Source organism: Pan paniscus, chromosome 10, assembly GCF_029289425.2.
Source record: "Pan paniscus chromosome 10, NHGRI_mPanPan1-v2.0_pri, whole genome shotgun sequence".
Taxonomy (NCBI): Eukaryota; Metazoa; Chordata; class Mammalia; order Primates; family Hominidae; genus Pan; species Pan paniscus.
This window is the reverse complement of record NC_073259.2, coordinates 42,271,090-42,290,156: the sequence shown is the minus strand read 5'-3', so window position 1 is coordinate 42,290,156 and position 19,067 is coordinate 42,271,090. Positions and strand designations below refer to the sequence as shown.

General features: G+C 55.1%; 1 protein-coding gene across 3 annotated transcripts; it reads left to right on the top strand.

The window, feature by feature from the left end:
• The first annotated feature begins 1,756 nt into the window (after nt 1-1,756).
• ACVRL1 (activin A receptor like type 1) lies at nt 1,757-17,836 on the top strand. Of its 3 annotated transcripts, XM_034935817.3 has the most exons (11): nt 1,757-2,127; nt 4,857-4,921; nt 6,899-6,964; nt 7,526-7,777; nt 7,986-8,197; nt 8,401-8,500; nt 8,866-9,012; nt 9,652-9,927; nt 10,485-10,682; nt 13,435-13,565; nt 15,218-17,836. In XM_034935817.3, the coding sequence occupies exons 2-11, from the start codon at nt 4,882-4,884 to the stop codon at nt 15,350-15,352; spliced, it is 1,557 nt and encodes a 518-aa protein (XP_034791708.3). In that variant the 5' UTR covers nt 1,757-2,127; nt 4,857-4,881; the 3' UTR covers nt 15,353-17,836. The 3 variants fall into 3 exon arrangements, with proteins under 3 accessions (XP_034791708.3, XP_063449127.1, XP_063449126.1); XM_063593056.1 differs by lacking the exons at nt 1,757-2,127; nt 4,857-4,921 and having other exon boundaries at nt 6,880-6,964; nt 8,866-9,008; nt 9,648-9,927; XM_063593057.1 differs by lacking the exons at nt 4,857-4,921; nt 7,986-8,197; nt 8,401-8,500 and having other exon boundaries at nt 1,917-2,127.
• The last annotated feature ends 1,231 nt before the right edge of the window (nt 17,837-19,067 follow it).

The following is a 19,067-nucleotide window of genomic DNA, read 5'->3' as shown; positions in this document are numbered from 1 at the left end:
GACTAAAGGCTTCCTTTGGGAAGCCCCCACTCTCGCTTCTCAGGACAGAGATCCAGGGGTTGGGGGAGGAAAAGGTTGACCAGAAGCCATAGCGGAGCAGGGAGAGAGAGTGTGAAAGACAGACCCGCGGCCAGGCTCCCAGTTCTCCAGCTCGTAGAGAGCCCAAGTGGCCGCTATAATCTGAAAGAGCAGATATCGTAATCCCATAGTACTTCCTATTGGCTGCAGGACACAGTTCTGTCCTGACACTGAAATTTGGGTGTGTCAGGGTTCTGGGAATTCACAACGCTCACAACTTGTGAAGCAGCTGTGGGGTGGGGGATGGGGAGGGTTTCAGTAGAGGAAGTGAGGTCAGTCAATAATTGATGCCTGTCTGAGCTTTTAGCCATTATCTCCCCCAGCCTCTATTCCTGTCAAAAGGTGGGGCGGGGCAGGAGGAGGGGTCCCTGGCTCATCTTGTAGAATCCCCATATTAGAGTAAGACACCTTAGAGGTCTACTCCTGCTTCTAATACCCACGTCTTTCCAAGTGTCTCTGAGGCCACCCCCTCCCCAGCCTTTTCATTTATTCATTTAATTAACGAACGCCTTCATTGAGGGCCTCCTCTGAGTCAGGCTCAGCCAGCCAGCATCTTTACTATGAGCTGAGATAAGCATCATTTCCTTCTATTCTCACAACCACCCTATGAGGCTGGCACGGTTTACTATGCCTATTTAGCAGATGGGGGACTGAAGCATGGAGAGGTGTCACTAGCCTACGGTAACACAACCAGCCTGCATTCCTAGTAGGTAGTTTGACTTCAGAGTCTCTGTGGATAACCTGGAGGCTAGGACTAAGACCAGAGTCCTGCAGGTACTTAGATGGTTGGAGCAAAGCAGGGCAGTGAGGTCAGTGCTCCCAGCCTGTGCAGGAGCATCAGGAAGAGTCTGTGTCCCCCTCCCCTGCCGGTATGAAGCCATTCTGCTTCCCTCCCCAGCTGCCTTGTGTCAGCAGAGTTCCAGGGAGGCTCCATTCCCCACCTCTATCTAAAGCTCCATTTGCTGGGGTGGGGGCCCTGCCTGGAAGGGGAAGGTCCAAGGCTGCTCCCAGCGTGTCCCTCCATCCTCACCGTCCCTGGCGGGGCGGGGGTGTCTTTGTCACCCAGCTGCACAACGGCCAGGAAGGGCTCAAACCATCCTCAGGGCTAACCCAAGGCTGTCCTCTGGGCCTGTATACCCCCGTGCTGAGTGCGGATCGGGAGAGGCTGCTGAAGAGAGGAGGGGACAAATGGGGGATGAAGGGGCCCGAGGGAGGGGACTGAAGGATTTGGGCCAAGTCGGGAGTTCCCGAGGGCGGAGCCAAAACGTATCTGGATTTTGCTAGCCCCAGACTCTGCCCTCATTGCTCCAAGCCTCCTAGACCGAGGACCCCCGGGCTGAGGGTGGGGTAAGGATAGGTAGTGTCCCTCCCCGTCCCACCCCCGCCTGTCCCTTCCTCGGTGGCCCCTTCCCGGCGCCCCGATTCCAGGCGGCCCCTCAGCTGCTGCCAGCCGATCCCCCTCTACCGCCACCCACTACTCCGGCCGCCAGACGTTGCCTACAGTCTCGGCTCTGTCTCCCACGGCTGTGGGTCCGGACCCCACGGGACCCCTATGGGACCCCCACAGGACCCCCACGGCCTGAGTCCAAGGCCCGCCCCCTCGGGGAGGCGGATGTGGGAGGCCCGGCCCGGGTGCGGGCCAGCGATCCGGGAGCTGCGGGCGGCTGGGAGGGGAGGCCGCCCTGAGGGGCTGGGAGCGGCGCGGGGGTGGGTCCCGGTCCTGCAGCCCCAGCGAGGGGCGAGCGGCGGCCAGTTGGCGAGCTGGGCAATAAGGAAACGGTTTATTAGGAGGGAGTGGTGGAGCTGGGCCAGGCAGGAAGACGCTGGAATAAGAAACATTTTTGCTCCAGCCCCCATCCCAGTCCCGGGAGGCTGCCGCGCCAGCTGCGCCGAGCGAGCCCCTCCCCGGCTCCAGCCCGGTCCGGGGCCGCGCCCGGACCCCAGCCCGCCGTCCAGCGCTCGCGGTGCAACTGCAGCCGCGCGGTGGAGGGGAGGTGGCCCCGGTCCGCCGAAGGCTCGCGCCCCGCCACCCGCAGAGCGGGCCCAGAGGTGAGTCGAGGTCCGCGGACGGGACCGGGTGGCGGGCGGCCTGACCCCCGCTTCAGTGGGCCCTTCCTTCGGGCGGACCCCAGAGTCACCGCAGAGTGGTCGCGGTAGGCTCAGTCCCAGCTCATTAGAAAGGCAAGCTGCCCCTGGCTGACCGCGCACAGCTCCCACGATCCTACCTGAGACTTGGAGGGAACTGGACAAGACTGGACTGGAAATCAGAAACTTGGTTCTAGTCGGGTGACCTGGGGTCAGTGACTTCACTTCTCTGTTCTACCCTCTTCATAAAATGGGCAGTGGGATTCTTGTCTTGCTCTACTCACATAGAAGGGATCACAGGTCCTCCAGGCCGCTGGGTGGACCTGGAGTGAATGCCTGCTTCCACAGCTGTTGAGCCTCCCAGCAGAGCTCACCTTTCCCAGGTCAGTCCTTCCAGCTGTTGCTTGAGGAATGTGACACTATCACTCCAACCTAGGAGTCTCACCCTAGCCGCGCATGGTCAGTCACCTCCTTGCCACGACCTTCCTTCAGGATCCAGGCCAAAGGGGATCCCCGTCTTCCCCCAGGCTGGGACCCCAGATTTTCCATGGAGGCCAGTGCTGTGAAACCCATGGCTGGGCTGGCTGCCCCAGCTCCTCTTTCCTTCTCCAAGGACAGGGGCATAATGGACAGTTGCTCTCACCCTCTCTATGTATGGCCAGCTTCTGGCTGAGTCAGGGTCTGTCCTAATACCTGTCCTCTCACCTGTCCCCCCATTTCATTGGTTTGTTAGAAATAGCTACCATTGATTGAGTACTAACTATGTAGACACTTAGATATATATTTTTTTTCTCATGTAATCCTGGCCGCAAGCTAGTGGAAGAGGGGTTACTATCCCCTTCCTACAGAAAAGGAAACAGACATGAATATGGGACTTGTCCAAAACTCCTTGGATGGTGGGGTGAATGGCATGGTTGGGGTCTTAATAACATTTAAGTGCTTACTGTGTACTACTTATACTCTGCTAAATAATTGTACTACATTTTACCTATGAGATAACACTATTATTATTCCCACTTTACATATGATGGGAAGCCTAAGCCTCAGAAAGTTTAAGTAACGTCTCAAATTTCATACCTCTAAGTGGCAAAGGCAGGATTTGAACCCAGGTCTCCATGCTCCAGAGCCCACACCCTAACCTCTGTGCTACACTGTGCTGCCTCCATGGTCTGCCTGAGACCTGAAAATCCAGGCATCACCTGGATGTTCCACTGCATCACCCCGCTGTGAAGGGCTAATAAATCACATGGATGAATCGTAAGGGCAACCCAATATGAACAGCTGGGTCTGGTCCTCTGCTGTTGGGGTAAGGCCTACTGAAGTGCAGAGTGAGTCCAGAAGGTTGTGCTTGATATGGCGCTTCTCCAGCCCTGTGAAGATCACTGCTGTGCTGAGCCACTGCCGTTGATGGGAGTAGGTTTTATCAATCCTTCAGGTGTGCTAGGGAGAAAAACATTGATAAGCACCTTTCGGGCATACCACGACTCTGGCTCTCCCCACCTGAGGCTCAGACTTTGACTAAGCCTATGGCAAACAGATGATTTCTGGGCAGCAACACCACCTTTGTTGCCTGGGTCAACATAGTGAGACCCTATCTCTACTAAAAATAAAACTGGGCATGGTGCTGCACCCCTGTAGTCCCTTGGGACTTGGGAGGCTGAGGTGGGAGGATCACTTGAGCCCAGGAGTTCAAGGCTACAGTGAGCTATGATTGCACCACTGCACTCCAGCCTGGGCGACTGAGCAAGACCCTGTCTCAAAAAAAATTAAAAACAAACAAAAACGCTGTCTTCATTTAAACAAATCTGAGTAGGGCACCCGTTAATAACAACAGTAGTGGGCAATTTGTACACGTCCACCGAGACCCATGTCTTTTTCTTCCTTTGAGGGACTCATCTAACCCCAAACAACTGGAGGAATAACAATGACCAAGGAAGGATTTATTATCAGCAATTTAAGTTTATTAAGACATGCTCAGTGACTATGGACAAGAAACTGAACATCTCTGAGCCTCACTTTCCCCCGTTGGACTGTTGTGATGATTAAATCAGATAAACCATTCAAGTTCAGTACTTAGCACATAATTAGTACTCAGAGAAGGTTAACTGTTATTATTAAGTATTTCATAGTGTTTAGCTAACGTTTGAAATTAGTTTAACGTCTGTAATTTCTGGCCAACAATAGTGATGCTTCTGTCAGCAGGAGATCTTTCACAAAGTTTTGCTTAGAAGTGAAAGGATCCTGCCAGGCCCCAGGAGTCTGTCTGTGCTACAGTCAGATTTCAGGGTAAATCGTACAGAGTCAGCTCTGAGTTTGGGCTGGTCAGGACTCAGCATCCTCCTGTACTTGATCTCACACTGGGTCCAGTTAAAAATTGGACAGTCCCAATTTTACTCCATCACATTCCCAGGATTAGACCATAGATGGGTTCTGCAGATGCAGACAGCCTCGCTCCACAGTGTCACCACGTCCCAGCTTTGGTGTTTACCCTTGGCTGTCCCTTCTGTAGTAGATGGGGAGGATCCTGGGTGGGAGTGAGTGTCCCCTCCCTCTGCATCCCACTCCCACTCACCCAGCAGGGCCCTGTACAGCAAAATGAAAGCAGAGGAACCAGACTTAGCGTTGTGCCCACACAAACTGATCAGAACTCCCTGGGGAACTTTTAAAAAATGCATGTTTCTTGCTGATTCCAGGACTGAATCAGAGTCTGGAGTGAGGATGAAACCAGTGAATATGCTTTTCTCAGTGAGCACTTCAGGTGATTCTGATGCGTGATAAAGTAGAAGGAGGGTGGACTGGGGCACGGCCAGAGAAGTAGAGGTACGGACAGAGGATCCCAGAGGAATGCCGGATTTTAGCCTTATTGTTAGCCACTTTTTTCTTTCCACCTCAAACCCTCTCCTTTGCAGCTTTCTGGGCTAGCAAAGGCTGCCAAGGATGGCTTCCTGCTAGTACCCCAGTGGGCAGATTCAGCTCCTCTAGGGTGCTCTCTCCATCCCATCCCACCGTCAGTCCTGCCGCACAGTGCTAGCCAGAGTCCTCACTGGCTGCGGGAGGGGCAAGAGGCAGGAGGTCAGGCAGAGGCTGGGGACACAGCTGCAGCAGCCCAGGGCTCTGTTTCCTCCCCCAGCCTGGGCCTCTGGGGCAGAGGAAGCCCAGGCAGGAAGGCCAGGCCTGCCACCAGCCAGAGAGGCCTATGAAGCCCCCCTACCCCACCCCTAGCCATACTGCCCTCAGAGCCTCAGCATCTTGGGTCTTCATTTGGCACCATTCTTAGACTATGGGCTTTCTGAAGCCTCTGTGGCCATGTGCCCAGCCCTGTCAGGCTCACCATGTCATGCCAAAGGACAGTCTCCCTGCCTTGTGCCCTGCCTGAGGATCCAGTCCCCAGACACACACCTGCACATGCTCCACCATTCAGAAAGTCCTGTTGCTGTCTGACCAGGGTCCTTCTTGCTGCAGCTTTAGCCAATATCTTCTGGTTCTAAACCTGTGAGAAGTGAAGACTGGGTGGCTTCAGAAGCACTAGTTGGTGTGGGACCTGGATTGGGGACTATCATAGACCAGAATTACTCCCCCTAACACTCTCCAACAAACTTCTGGAAAAGTTCAACCCTAGTCAGCCATGGAAGGTCAAACATTCAGTGTCTAAGTGTGTTTCACTTCCCCTGCCACATCACTGGCCCTCCACCCACCCTTTCCTAGATGGCAAGGGGAAAGAAGGGGGCCAGGGAACGGCTCCGAGAGGGCAGCTTATACTCTGGTGAGCTTGCAGAGAGGTTTCTCTACACCTGGCATGACCCTGCCCCGTCCGAGCTTTGCGTGGTTGTTATAGCCCTGAGGGCTCAGACATGGGCTGCCACCACTGGATAGGGACAGAGCGAAGAGAGCACTTGATTAGGAGTCTGGAAACCTGGGATGTACGCCTGCTGGTGCCAGTGAGTCCTGTCTGACCCGGGACAAGTCTTCTTCCCTGTATGAGCCTTACTCCTCTCTTCTGTAAAACAAGGAGCTGGATTTTGTGATTCACAGGATGTCCACCTAGAATTCTGTCATGTGGGTGTCCCAGGCACAAGGAACTAAGGGTAGCAAGGAACTAAGGGCATATTTAAAAAGCCCCTCCAGGCCTTGTGGCTGCTGCAGCCCACCCTGAAAATATGCCCTTAGTTCCCTGCTGTGCGTGACTCCTGCCTGTTCTATCCAGACCCCAATCTAAACAATCTTGATTCCTGTTCCTGGCTTGGCAGGACCCTGAATGGCAGGAAGTGAAGACAGGAGCCTGTTTATGTTTGAGGCAGCCAGGGCTGGGGGGGGCACTGGGAAAGGGTAGGCAGGGGTGGAGGCTGTGAGGGAGTGGGAAAGAGACACAGAACAGAAGGGGAGCTGCTGGAGAGATGCTCCTTCTACCCCAATTGGGTGCTCCCTGCGGCTCTCCCAACCTGCCTGCAGTCTGAGCTCAGCAGCAGGGGTGCAGAGCTAGGGTTTCCCCAAGCTCTCAGTCACTTAAACATTGCTCTCCACCCTTCACCTCTAACAGGATGGTTTCCATGGGGAAGTGAACCAGGACTTCCCCTGCAGGCCCCGCCCCAAAGCCAGGCGGCAGGGAGTAGGGAGGCGGCCTCCCTGCCTCCCCTCCAAAAAAAACTCCGTGATTTCCTCTGGGCAGGAGGGAGCCACGGCCAGCGGCTGTCACACTTCATGGCTCTTACTCCACCTCTCTTGCTCCTCTCTGCAGGGACCATGACCTTGGGCTCCCCCAGGAAAGGCCTTCTGATGCTGCTGATGGCCTTGGTGACCCAGGGTGAGTACTGGGGGAGCAGTTAGGAAACAGGAACCTGGATACAGAAAGGGCTATCTGGGCCCAGATCAGCTCTGCCTGGGGCTGAACTTGAGAAGCTGGGGAGAATGTAGGAGCTTGACTGGAGAGTGGAGGACAGTGAGGCTCCATTAGACAGCCCCCAGCTACCCCAGCCCTCCTTTGCTCTCCTCTTGATCCAGACCTGCAGGCTGGAGCTCTGTCAGACTAGGGTGGAAGCCTATATGTGGGGTGGAGGGAGAGCAGGTGTTGGCAGGCCAAGCCTGGGAGAGCACTCAGGGCTGGGGCTGGGGGCCCAGCCCAGCCTAGAACTGGGAGGGGAGGACCTAGGAGCCAGGAGGGGACAAAAGCCTGCTTTTCAGAGTGTCAGCTGCTCTGAGGGGAGGGTTCTGAGGGAAGGATGACTGAGGATGAAAGTAAGAGACCAAAGCTTCAAGGTGTTTGTCTGAGGGGTCAGACGAGAGGGACAGTAGGACAGAAATGGGTGTCGGGCTCAGCCTGGGGGAGCTGGGACCACAGTGGCTGAGCTTCCGGTGTGTCTTCCAGGAGACCCTGTGAAGCCGTCTCGGGGCCCGCTGGTGACCTGCACGTGTGAGAGCCCACATTGCAAGGGGCCTACCTGCCGGGGGGCCTGGTGCACAGTAGTGCTGGTGCGGGAGGAGGGGAGGCACCCCCAGGAACATCGGGGCTGCGGGAACTTGCACAGGGAGCTCTGCAGGGGGCGCCCCACCGAGTTCGTCAACCACTACTGCTGCGACAGCCACCTCTGCAACCACAACGTGTCCCTGGTGCTGGAGGGTACGTCCAGCTGCCCTAGCACTCCCTCCCCATCTTCTTGGCCCCTGCCCTCCCTTCCCTCCTTTCCTCTCATGCTCTGGCCAATAAAGGGGCTGGGGGCGGGGGAGCGGGTGGGCAGGACTCTGGGATCTAACTGGCAGAGTGGTCTGGCCCGAGGTGGGGGGAGCTGACCTAGTGGAAGCTGAGCCTCAGTGTCCCCCTCCCTCAGCCACCCAACCTCCTTCAGAGCAGCCGGGGACAGATGGCCAGCTGGCCCTGATCCTGGGTCCCGTGCTGGCCTTGCTGGCCCTGGTGGCCCTGGGTGTCCTGGGCCTGTGGCATGTCCGACGGAGGCAGGAGAAGCAGCGTGGCCTGCACAGCGAGCTGGGAGAGTCCAGTCTCATCCTGAAAGCATCTGAGCAGGGCGACAGCATGTTGGGGGTATGGGCCTGGGGACCTGGGACACAGGGTGTAGGAGGGGCAGATAGGAACTGCAGAATCAGAGGGGTCACCCAGAGATTAGAGCCGGTGGGGAGCTGGGCGAGTGAGGAGCTTGCAGTGACCCAGCAGGTCCCAGGTCGAGGATAGAGAAGGGGGCTGTGGCTGGTTGTGGCAGCCTCTCAGTGGCCTCTCCGTACCCCCAGGACCTCCTGGACAGTGACTGCACCACAGGGAGTGGCTCGGGGCTCCCCTTCCTGGTGCAGAGGACAGTGGCACGGCAGGTTGCCTTGGTGGAGTGTGTGGGTGAGCAGTGGGTGAGCCCGGTGGATGAGGACCAAGGGCTCTCATGAGCCTGGAGGGGTGAGAGAGTTCTTGGCTACTGGAATCACAGGCGGTGCTAGGCCTGGGTCAGAATTGGAATTCTGCTGGGCAGGGAGTGGGCTGGAGACGGGCCAGGGCTAGGTTCTTCTTTCTGCAGGACCGGGGTGGAACGAGAGGCAGCTGGGGGTGGCCTGCCACTGGGTTTGGGTCTGGATTAAGTTAAACCTAAGGGTCTGGGGTTCTGTGGGTGGGGTGGGCGAGGGAGGCAGCGCAGCATCAAGATGGGGGGCTCTTCCAGGGCTCTGTGTGCCCAGTGTGTAACCCTCACCTTCCCCTCTGGCCATCAGGAAAAGGCCGCTATGGCGAAGTGTGGCGGGGCTTGTGGCACGGTGAGAGTGTGGCCGTCAAGATCTTCTCCTCGAGGGATGAACAGTCCTGGTTCCGGGAGACTGAGATCTATAACACAGTGTTGCTCAGACACGACAACATCCTAGGCAAGGGGAGAGGCCAGCTGTGCCAGGCCTGGGGCTTTGCCCCCCTGCACTCAGGGCTCAAGTTTGCAGACCTCCAGACATTAACAGAACCCTGAAGGACTCTCAGCCCACCTGCAGCATCAACCTCTTTTTTAAATTTAATTTAATTTAATTTAATTTAATTTAATTTAATTTAATTTTTGAGACAGGGCCTCGCTCTGTCACCCAGGCTGGGATGCAGTGGTGCAATCTCACTGGAGCCTCAATCTCTTGAGCTCAAGTGATCCTCCCACTTCAGCCTCTTGAGTAGCTGGGACCACAGGCATGTGCCACCATGCCCAGCTAACTTTTTTATTTTTTGTAGAGACGAGGTCTCCCTATGTTTCCCAGACTGGTCTCAAATTCCTAGGCTCAAGCAGTGCTCTTGCCTTGGCCTCCCAAAGTGTTGGGATTACAGGTGCAAGCCACTAAGCCAGGCCCAGACCCAACCTCTGACTCCAGCTCTGTCTCTGACCTAAGCCACATCAACCCCCACCCCCAGACCTAGCTTAGCAGTGACCCAGTCCATTCCCTCTCCCCCAACCCCACCCTGACCCTGACGACTCCAGCCTCCCTTAGCCCCAGCCCCTTGGCTGAGTCACCCAACCTTTCTGCACACAGGCTTCATCGCCTCAGACATGACCTCCCGCAACTCGAGCACGCAGCTGTGGCTCATCACGCACTACCACGAGCACGGCTCCCTCTACGACTTTCTGCAGAGACAGACGCTGGAGCCCCATCTGGCTCTGAGGCTAGCTGTGTCCGCGGCATGCGGCCTGGCGCACCTGCACGTGGAGATCTTCGGTACACAGGGCAAACCAGCCATTGCCCACCGCGACTTCAAGAGCCGCAACGTGCTGGTCAAGAGCAACCTGCAGTGTTGCATCGCCGACCTGGGTGAGCCGGGCGGGGCAGGGGCGCGCCCTTCACAGGTGGGCGGCGCTTGTGCGCTCTCCTCTCCTTTGCCTGTGGGCGGTGACCATGATTAGCACTTGAAAATTTAGAGGTGCATGTTGTTTCAGTTCTCCTCCGCAAGACCCCACGAGTTGTCTGAACACCCTTTTCAAACCCAGATTCCTTCCACCATACCATCCTGGCTCCAGGAGTTGGGAGAAAGGAGGCAGGAGCCAGGAACCTGGGTTCTCATCCTGGTTTCGCTAACTACATCCCTCCCCATCACCAGCCTCCAGGTCTGCTCTGTGAAGTGGGCTCATAATGCCTGCCTTGCCCACTCACATCTCGCTGGGTTCTTGGGAACCTAGAGAGCACTACACAAGCAAAGAATACCTGGGGCCATGGTTCTCTCTGTGGCCACTGCCTTCCAGCCCATCTCCGTGCAGGTCTCCATCTGCCTTCCCCTCTCTGTCCCACTGTTTCTCTCAGTCCCCACCTTGCCTGCCCCCTGGATCCCAGGTTTGGGAGAGGGGCAGGAGTGACAGGCCTCACCCCCACAGGCCTGGCTGTGATGCACTCACAGGGCAGCGATTACCTGGACATCGGCAACAACCCGAGAGTGGGCACCAAGCGGTACATGGCGCCCGAGGTGCTGGACGAGCAGATCCGCACGGACTGCTTTGAGTCCTACAAGTGGACTGACATCTGGGCCTTTGGCCTGGTGCTGTGGGAGATTGCCCGCCGGACCATCGTGAATGGTGAGGGCCCACCCTACACAGGGTAGGGAAAGGGAAATCAGCCTGTGGAGCCAGGGGCTTCCAGCCATGGCCAGTGCCCATGGCCTGGGAGGTTTGCAGTCAGACCTCCTGGCACCCCTTCCATGCTGCCCACCAGCTGGTTCAGCTGAGTGACCTTTTAAGGTATAAACCTTAAAAACAGATAACAGGGTCTGTGAGTCTGGCTGTGAAATCTTGGGTACATGACAATAACAGAAATATTAATAGCAGCTAATATTGATTGAGCTTAAATATGTGCCAGATGCCATGCTATGCACTTTACATGTATTATTTAATTCTTTGGTATGGACAAGGCAGTGGTATTGCTTAGTGGCTAAGAGCATAGGCTTGGAATCAGACTTCCTGGGTTCTATTCCTGATCTTGCCATGACCGTGCGTAGGTTATTTGACCTCTCTGTGCCTCAGCTTCCTCATTTGTAAAATGGGTGCGGTGGCTCATGCCTGTAATCCCAGCACTTTGGGAGGCCGAGGCAGGCAGATCACCTGAGGTCAGGAATTCAAGACCAGCCTGGCCAACATGGCGAAACACTGTCTGTACTAAAAATACAAAAATTAGCTGGCTGTGGTGGCACACACCTGTAATCCCAGCTACTCGGGAGGCTGAGGCAGGAGAATCACTTGAACCTAGGAGGCAGAGGTTGTGGTGAGCCAAGATCATGCCACTGCACTCCAGTCTGGGCGACAGAGTGAGACCCTGTCTCAAAAAAAAAAAAATTTATTAAAATAAATAAATAAAATGAGAATAAAAATAGCTTCCAGTTGTTGAGATAATCTAAGTATTTAGAACAGTATCTAGAGCTAAATATTAGTGGCTGTTATTGTTGTAGATAGAATGAGTGCCTGACGTCATATTGTCCCCATTTTACAGTTGAGGAGATGGGGGCACAGAATGACAGTGGGCTTGAGGCAGCATCAAGGTCCGAAACCGGGCAGTCTGCCCCGGGGCCAGTGCTCATCATCACTGTGTGCACTTAAACCTCTCTGGCCCTTGATTTCCTCATGCACGCAATGCATGTGAGTGCCTGCACTGCCTGCTTATTGCTGCCTCGTTGTTACTGTGGGTTGCCACAGGGGACTCTGATTTAGAGGGACTGCGACAGGTAGAGGGACCTGCCCTGGGCAGGCAGCCCTGAGGTCGATGTTCTCTCAGCCCTGGAGTGGACGGAGGATGGGTGGGTCGTCTAGACTGGTGGGAGCATTGTCAACCTTTGAGGAGGCTGTCCATGGTGAGGGACTTCCAGGAGTCGTGACAGGTTGGGGACAAATCTCAGGATATGGCTGGAGCCCTGCTTCTTGGGGACAAGGATGTCCTCATTTCCTGAGCATCTACCAGGAGCCAGCCCCATGCCAGACTTCATTTGTCCTCAGTGGTCATCAACTGAAAACAGAGGCTGTGGTGTCACCGGTCCCTTGGGGAGACTCACGAGGTGCTTAGATTCCTCAAGACTCCGGGCATGAATTGCCAGAGTGGGCTCTAAGGAGACCGGGATCGGGGGAAAGAGGAACCTGGAAGAAGCCAAGGCTCCTTGGACCAGGCTGCAGGGCAGAAAGGAAAGGCTGGGAGGAGGCTGCCTGGGGTGGAGGGGGAAGCTCCATCAGCCCCACACGGACTCGCGGCGCATTATAAACACTGTAATCTGGTGTCAGCCCCGGCACTGATTAAAGGCCCATTAGACACATTCAGGCCTCTGTGCAGCACTGATTAGGGCGTGAGCGGCACAGGGGCCGGCCTGGAAGCTGGCCATGGGGAGAACAGCTGGCGAAGGCTCTATCGAGGTTGCGGCCTGTGTGGCCATGGCCCCCAGCCTCAGGCTGGGAAACAGGATGGGGCACGGAGCTGTCTGCAGCTCCACCGGCATTGTTTTCAGAAAGCTCCTACTAAAAACTGTGAACTTGGGATACCAAGAGGAGGGGGTCAGTGCTGGCTGCAGGAGTCAGCAGAGGCTTGTGCCATCCCTGACACTGGGTGATGTTATGTGGACCTGGGTAAAAAAATAAGTGCAGCTCAGCGGTCAAGAGCACATGCTTTGGTGTTAGACTGTGGGCTTAAATCCTAGCCCTGTCACTTACTATCTGTTGATCTTAGACAAGTTTCTTAAACTCTCTGGCCTTCATTTCTTGGCTTATAAAGTGGAGCTCATAGTATTACCTACCTCATAGGGCTGCTGTGAGGATTTCATGCAGAGCTCTTAGGACGGCACCTGGCATACAGCGCTCAGGAAACATTTGGTGTTATTATTATCAGGCATGTGTGATAGTTGGGGCCTGGGAGCAGTCCCGGGCACTGGGTGGAAGGCAGCTGAGGAAAGACTGGAACAAGGCTGGCCTAGGAATCCGAGATGGGTTTGAGTCTTGCCTCTGCCATTACTAGCTGTGGAACCTTGGGCCCCCCTTCTCTGAGCATCAGTTTCTTCATCTGTAAAATGGAGGTAATACTAGTACCCACCCCACAGGGCTGTTGTGAGGACAAACAGGATAAAGCACGTAAAGTGTTTACAGCAGAATATCTGGCACATGCCATGTGCAAAACAAATGGCAGTCATTAATATTAGTTAGAAACACATTTATTGCATTATACTGTCCCTCTCAGGGGTAGCGTGTCCAGGCCACTGGTTTCTGGCCCTTGGATAGAGGGTAGAAAAGGCTCTCTTCTGGGTGGTATTGGGCCTCCTTAGAGTCCCAAGTGATTGTCCTGTCCATTCTCCATTTCCAGGCATCGTGGAGGACTATAGACCACCCTTCTATGATGTGGTGCCCAATGACCCCAGCTTTGAGGACATGAAGAAGGTGGTGTGTGTGGATCAGCAGACCCCCACCATCCCTAACCGGCTGGCTGCAGACCCGGTGAGGCCTCTGCTGGGACTAGGATGGCGTGGGGTGGTGGCTCACGGCTGGGATTTCTGGGCCCAGGAACTTGTGTCTGAGGCCTCTGCTTCATCTCATAGATACTGAGTGTCCTGGTTAGGGCACCTCTCTAGGTACTCCCTCTTTCAACCCTGGCCCATGCTCCCTGCCCCCAGGGCCATCTGGTCATTCTGGGATTTTAAGAACCTTCACCTTCCCTGTGAAAAGTCAGAGGCTATCTGTGGCTCTGTGTGTGTGTGTGTGTGTGTGTGTGTGTGTGTGTGTGTGTGTGTGTGTTTGAGAGACAGGGTTTTGTTCGCTCTTGTCACCCAGGCTGGGGTGCAGTGGCACAGTCATAGCTCACTGTAACCTCAAACTCCTCGGCTCAACTGATCCTACTGCCTCAGCCTCCCCAATAGCTAGGTGTAGTGCACACCACCACACCTGGCTAATTTTTAAAATTTTTTGTAGAGACAAGGTCTTTTATGTTGCTCAGGCTTATCTCAAACTCTTGGGCTCAAGTGATCCTCCTGCCTCAGTCTCCCAAAGTGTTGGGATTATAGGTGTGAGCCTCCACACCTGACCACTGTGGTATTTTTTTGCTATTTGTCTTTGTTTGTTGTTGTTTTGTTGTTGTTTGTCCTTGTTTTTTCTCAAAACACTTCACTTGTACAAAGACACACACACGTATATCAACACATACAAGCGTGAATATCCTTCTGAACATACACTCACAGAAATATACACATGCACATATATGCCAGACTGTTGGCCCCGTGAGGACAAAGAACGTGTTTTGCTCACCCTTATGTCCCTATTACCTATCATAGTATCTGGCTCACGATAGGTGCTAATAAATATTTACTGAAAGAATGAATATATTCTATATATGTATACATATATGTATACATAGACATACATTTCTGTACAACATACATATCCGCAAAAAGCCACGTGTATGCATTCCTGTACACACACACATACACTCACTTTCAGGAGCCAGAAGTGGGGCCAGCTCATTTCAGGCCCTGGGATGGGTTGATGAGCTTCCTGGGATGGGTTGATGAGCTTTTTGGGATGGGTTGCTCCCTGGACACTTGCATTTTTAGGGCAGTTCCCACTTCCACAGTCCCCTGGGCCCAGCCATGGCTGATGGAGGGGCTGGAAGACACTGCCCTCTGCACTGGGGTCTTAGGCTGTGGATGGGGATGTGCAAGCCCCCAGGCTTGAAGAATCGGCCCCTTCCTGTGGATCTTTGCAAAGGTGGGGATGGGGGTAAGGTGTTTCACAGACACTGCTTGCCCAGGGGGGCTTGAGTGCTCCTGAAGATCTGAGTTCTCTCTTTCTGTCCGCCCTGTCTTTCTCCATCCCTTTCTCACTCTACTCTCTTCCTCTTCCATTTTTGATTTTTTTGTCATCCTCTGTTCTCTCTCTCACCACTTGTCTTTCCTCTCGCTCTCCTTTCCAATGCTCTCATCTCCCTCCTCTCATCCTTTCTCTCCTGCTTATGTCTCCCCATTACCGGCCATCCTCCTCATCTTCTTCCCATCTTCTCTGACCCACCTCCCTCTGCATCTCTCTCCCGACCCCCTCCTCTTCTCTGCATCTCTCTCTCTGCCTCCTCTCCTCTGCACCTCTCTCCCAACCCCCAGGTCCTCTCAGGCCTAGCTCAGATGATGCGGGAGTGCTGGTACCCAAACCCCTCTGCCCGACTCACTGCGCTGCGGATCAAGAAGACACTACAAAAAATTAGCAACAGTCCAGAGAAGCCTAAAGTGATTCAGTAGCCCAGGAGCACCTGATTCCTTTCTGCCTGCAGGGGGCTGGGGGGTGGGGGGCAGTGGATGGTGCCCTATCTGGGTAGAGGTAGTGTGAGTGTGGTGTGTGCTGGGGATGGGCAGCTGCGCCTGCCTGCTCGGCCCCCAGCCCACCCAGCCAAAAATACAGCTGGGCTGAAATCTGATCCCCTGCTGTCTGGCCTGCTCAAAGCGGCAGGCTCCCTGACGCCTGGCTCTCTCCCCACCCCTATGGCCAGCAGGGTGCACCCCCTACCACTCCCGGGACAGGATGCAAAATAGGCTCCAGAGTCAGAGTGCCAAGCCAGGGAATCCCAGTCCCAGACTCAGAGCCTGGGCCTGCACTTTGCCCCCTGCCCTTGATCAACCCCACTGCCCCACCAGAGCTGCCAGGGTGGCACAGGGCCCTGTCCAGCCCCTGGCACACACTTCCCTGCCAGGCCTCAGCCTCTAGCATAAGCTCCAGAGAGCCAGGGCCCATCAGTTTCTCTCTGTGGATTTATATCTCAGCTCCATGATGCCTTGGGCTTTCTGTCTCCTCAACAAGAGCACAGCTTGCTGAATGTCAGCTGCCTGAGAGAGCTGGGGCCTGACTTACTAGGGCATTAAATCCTAAGAGGTCCTACTGAGGTGTGGCAGGATCACAGGCCAGTGGAAAAAGGGCAGGTCAGATGGGCAAGGCCCAGGACTTTCAGATTAACTGAGAGGATATCGAGGCCAAGCATGGCAGGGGGAAAGGTCAGTGGGTGTCAAGAGACCCAACCCAGGTCTGACCTTGGATGTTTGCTCCATGTGACAAAAGCAGGCCTGTCTCAGGACCTTTTCTTTTATTTTTTTCCTTCTTTTTTTTTTTTTTTTTTTTTGACACGGAGTTTCGCTCTTGTTGTCCAGGCTAGAGTGCAATGGCATGATCCCAGCTCACCGCAACGTCTACCTCCCAGGTTCAAATCATTCTCTTGCCTCAGACTCCCGAGTAGCTGGGATTACAGGCACATGCCACCATGCCTGGCTAATTTTGTATGTTTAGTAGAGACAGGGTTTCACCATGTTGGCCATGCTGGTCTCGAACTCCTGACCTCAGGTGTTCCACCTACCTCGGCCTCCCAAAGTGCTGGGGTTACAGGTGTGAGCCATCGCGCCTGGCCAGGACCTTTGTTTCTTATCTACATATTGGAAGATTTGGTCCTGATGTCCTTTGAGGCTTCTTTAGCTCTAGTTCTCTGACACTTCAGCCTATATCAGAGCTAACTTCCTCAGTCTCATCTATTCCTTATGCTCCAGCCCCTGGCAATTTGCCTCAAGATGGTGGTTTGAAAATAACTTTACCTGACTCAAGGAGTGTCTGGAGCACCTCCTAGTCTAAGTCTGCAAGCTCCAGTTCTTGCCTAAAACCATGCCAGTGGCCACCCTTGGGCTCAGACAGCTCTGGGCCTTTTGACCACAAGCCAGCCCCTCGCCCTCTCTGTGGCATAGTCTTCTCTGCCCCAGGACTGCAGGGCGGCTTCCTCCAAGGCTTCCAAGGCTCAAAAGAAATTTGGCTCCATCCAAGAAGGCTCCAGCTCCCCTACTGGCCCCTGGCTCAGGCCCACACCCCTGGCCAGGCCCAGAGAGTGTGTCTCAGGAGAATTCAATGGCTCTAGAGAGACACACAGAAAGTTTGGCATTTGGAAATTTCAAGGATGTATGTATGCTCACGTATGGAGCAGGTTGTCCTGGCCCCTGGGTGCAGGGAAGTGGGCTGCAGGGAAGTGGATTGGAGGGGAGCTTGAGGAATATAAGGAGCGGGGGTGGAGACTCAGGCTATGGACAAGGACAGCCCCAAGGTTGGGAAGACCTGGCCTTAGTCGTCCTCAGCCTAGGGGCAGGGCAGTGAAGAAAGCTCTCCCCGCTCCTGCTGTAATGACCCAGAGTAGCCTCCCCAGGCCGGCATCTTATGTGTGTCTTCCACCATCCTCATGGTGGCACTTTTCTAGGCCTGTCTCCCAGCATTGTGCAAGGCTCGGAAGAGAACCAGGAAGTGAAACTGGGTGAAAACAGAAAGCTCAATGGATGGGCTAGGTTCCCAGATCATTAGGGCAGAGTTTGCACGTCCTCTGGTCACTGGAATCCACCCAGCCCACGAATCATCTCCCTCTTGAAGGATTTTATTTCTACTGGGTTTTGGAACAAACTCCTGCTGAGACCCCACAGCCAGAAACTGAAAGCAGCAGCTCCCCAAAGCCTGGAAAATCCCTAAGAGAAGGCCTGGGGCAGGAAGTGGAGTGACAGGGGACAGGTAGAGAGAAGGGGGCCCAATGGCCAGGGAGTGAAGGAGGTGGCGTTGCTGAGAGCAGTCTGCACATGCTTCTGTCTGAGTGCAGGAAGGTGTTCCAGGGTCGAAATTACACTTCTCGTACCTGGAGACACTGTTTGTGGGAGCACTGGGCTCATGCCTGGCACACAATAGGTCTGCAATAAACCATGGTTAAATCCTGAGCTCCGGAGTCTTCCCAGGCCGATGCCTCTGCAGTGGCCCGTCACAGAGGTCCAGATAAAACCAGAGGGATCCGGGGAGGAGAGGGTCCCAGGATACACGCCCAGCTTTGCCCTTAGACAGGTCACAGTTTCCTCACGCCCCTGCTCAGACCCCCGCGGGGGCCCAAATCTCAGTTCCTACCCCAGATTGGGAGCAGCCTGGTCGCCGCACCTGCCACGTCGCCCTCTGCTGGCCGAGGGCTGCCCAGCGGCCGCCTCCCATCCCCACACAGGGACCGCGGGGCCTTTCCCGGCAGGGTGGGGCAGCCTTCCCCGTACCCGTACCCGGGGGCCAACGTCTGTGTGCTCACTGACTTGCTGTTCTGCAGGGACTGTCCCCCTAACACCACACCTAGCAAAGAGCGTTCTGCTTCCGAACCGGCAGCTTGGACCCTCCCTCCTCAATTCCTTGTTCTCACTTCCCTTCTCAAATGGGGTCCCCATCTTGCCAGGAGTCAGTCCCCATTCCCAGCATGGGAAGATCCCCTTCCCTGGGGACCTACCTTGTCCTGGGATCAGAAGGCACTTCACACACACATCCCATTCTCACACCCGGAAATTCGGGGCGGGGACATGCTGTGGGGGAGGCAGATACTAAAAGAAGCTGAGAGGGTCCTGGCCCATGGGACTGCCCAGCTTAGAAAATCTGTGCCTTTGTGTTAGATGCCCTCTTAGGGAAACATAGGAAGGGTACACCTTACACCACAGATGACCTTGTGGCCCCTTGCACCCCCAAGGCGGCCTCATGCCTGGAACCTCCTACCCTGGGTTCATGGATCCCCCAACAACACAGTGCCTTCCCAGAGGATTCGGGCACCCGGCCTCAGACCAGCTTTGACGAAATAGGAGCATTGCTAGCATCCAGCAAAGGCAGGCTTTCCCCTTCCCCTGTGCATGCCAGACTCTGTCCTTACGTCCTCCCCATGATGTCCAGGCTATGGTTGGAGAGTGGGGAGAAGGGCAGTGGGGAAATTGCAGAGAAAGGGGTACGTGAACGCTGAGCAGGATCTGCGGCAAGATTGGCTCACTGCTCTCCAGTTCTTGCGAAGAGCCCTTGGGAAGTCACCCCGTCTGAGCCCCTGCCTACAAGTAGACCTCAGGGAACCTGCCTGCCTTTGGAGGAAAAAAACCCTCTGCTCACTTTACTTCTCTGCAGCTTTGCCCTGACTTCCTCAGGGACCCCAGGCCCCAA

Coding starts and splice junctions, on each gene's coding strand:
- ACVRL1 (XM_034935817.3), top strand. CDS start 4,882: ATGAAACCAGTGAATATGCTTTTCTCAGTGAGCACTTCAG. Junction 9,013..9,651: donor CAGACACGACAACATCCTAG/GCAAGGGGAGAG, acceptor TTCTGCACACAG/GCTTCATCGCCTCAGACATG. Junction 13,566..15,217: donor ACCGGCTGGCTGCAGACCCG/GTGAGGCCTCTG, acceptor CCCAACCCCCAG/GTCCTCTCAGGCCTAGCTCA.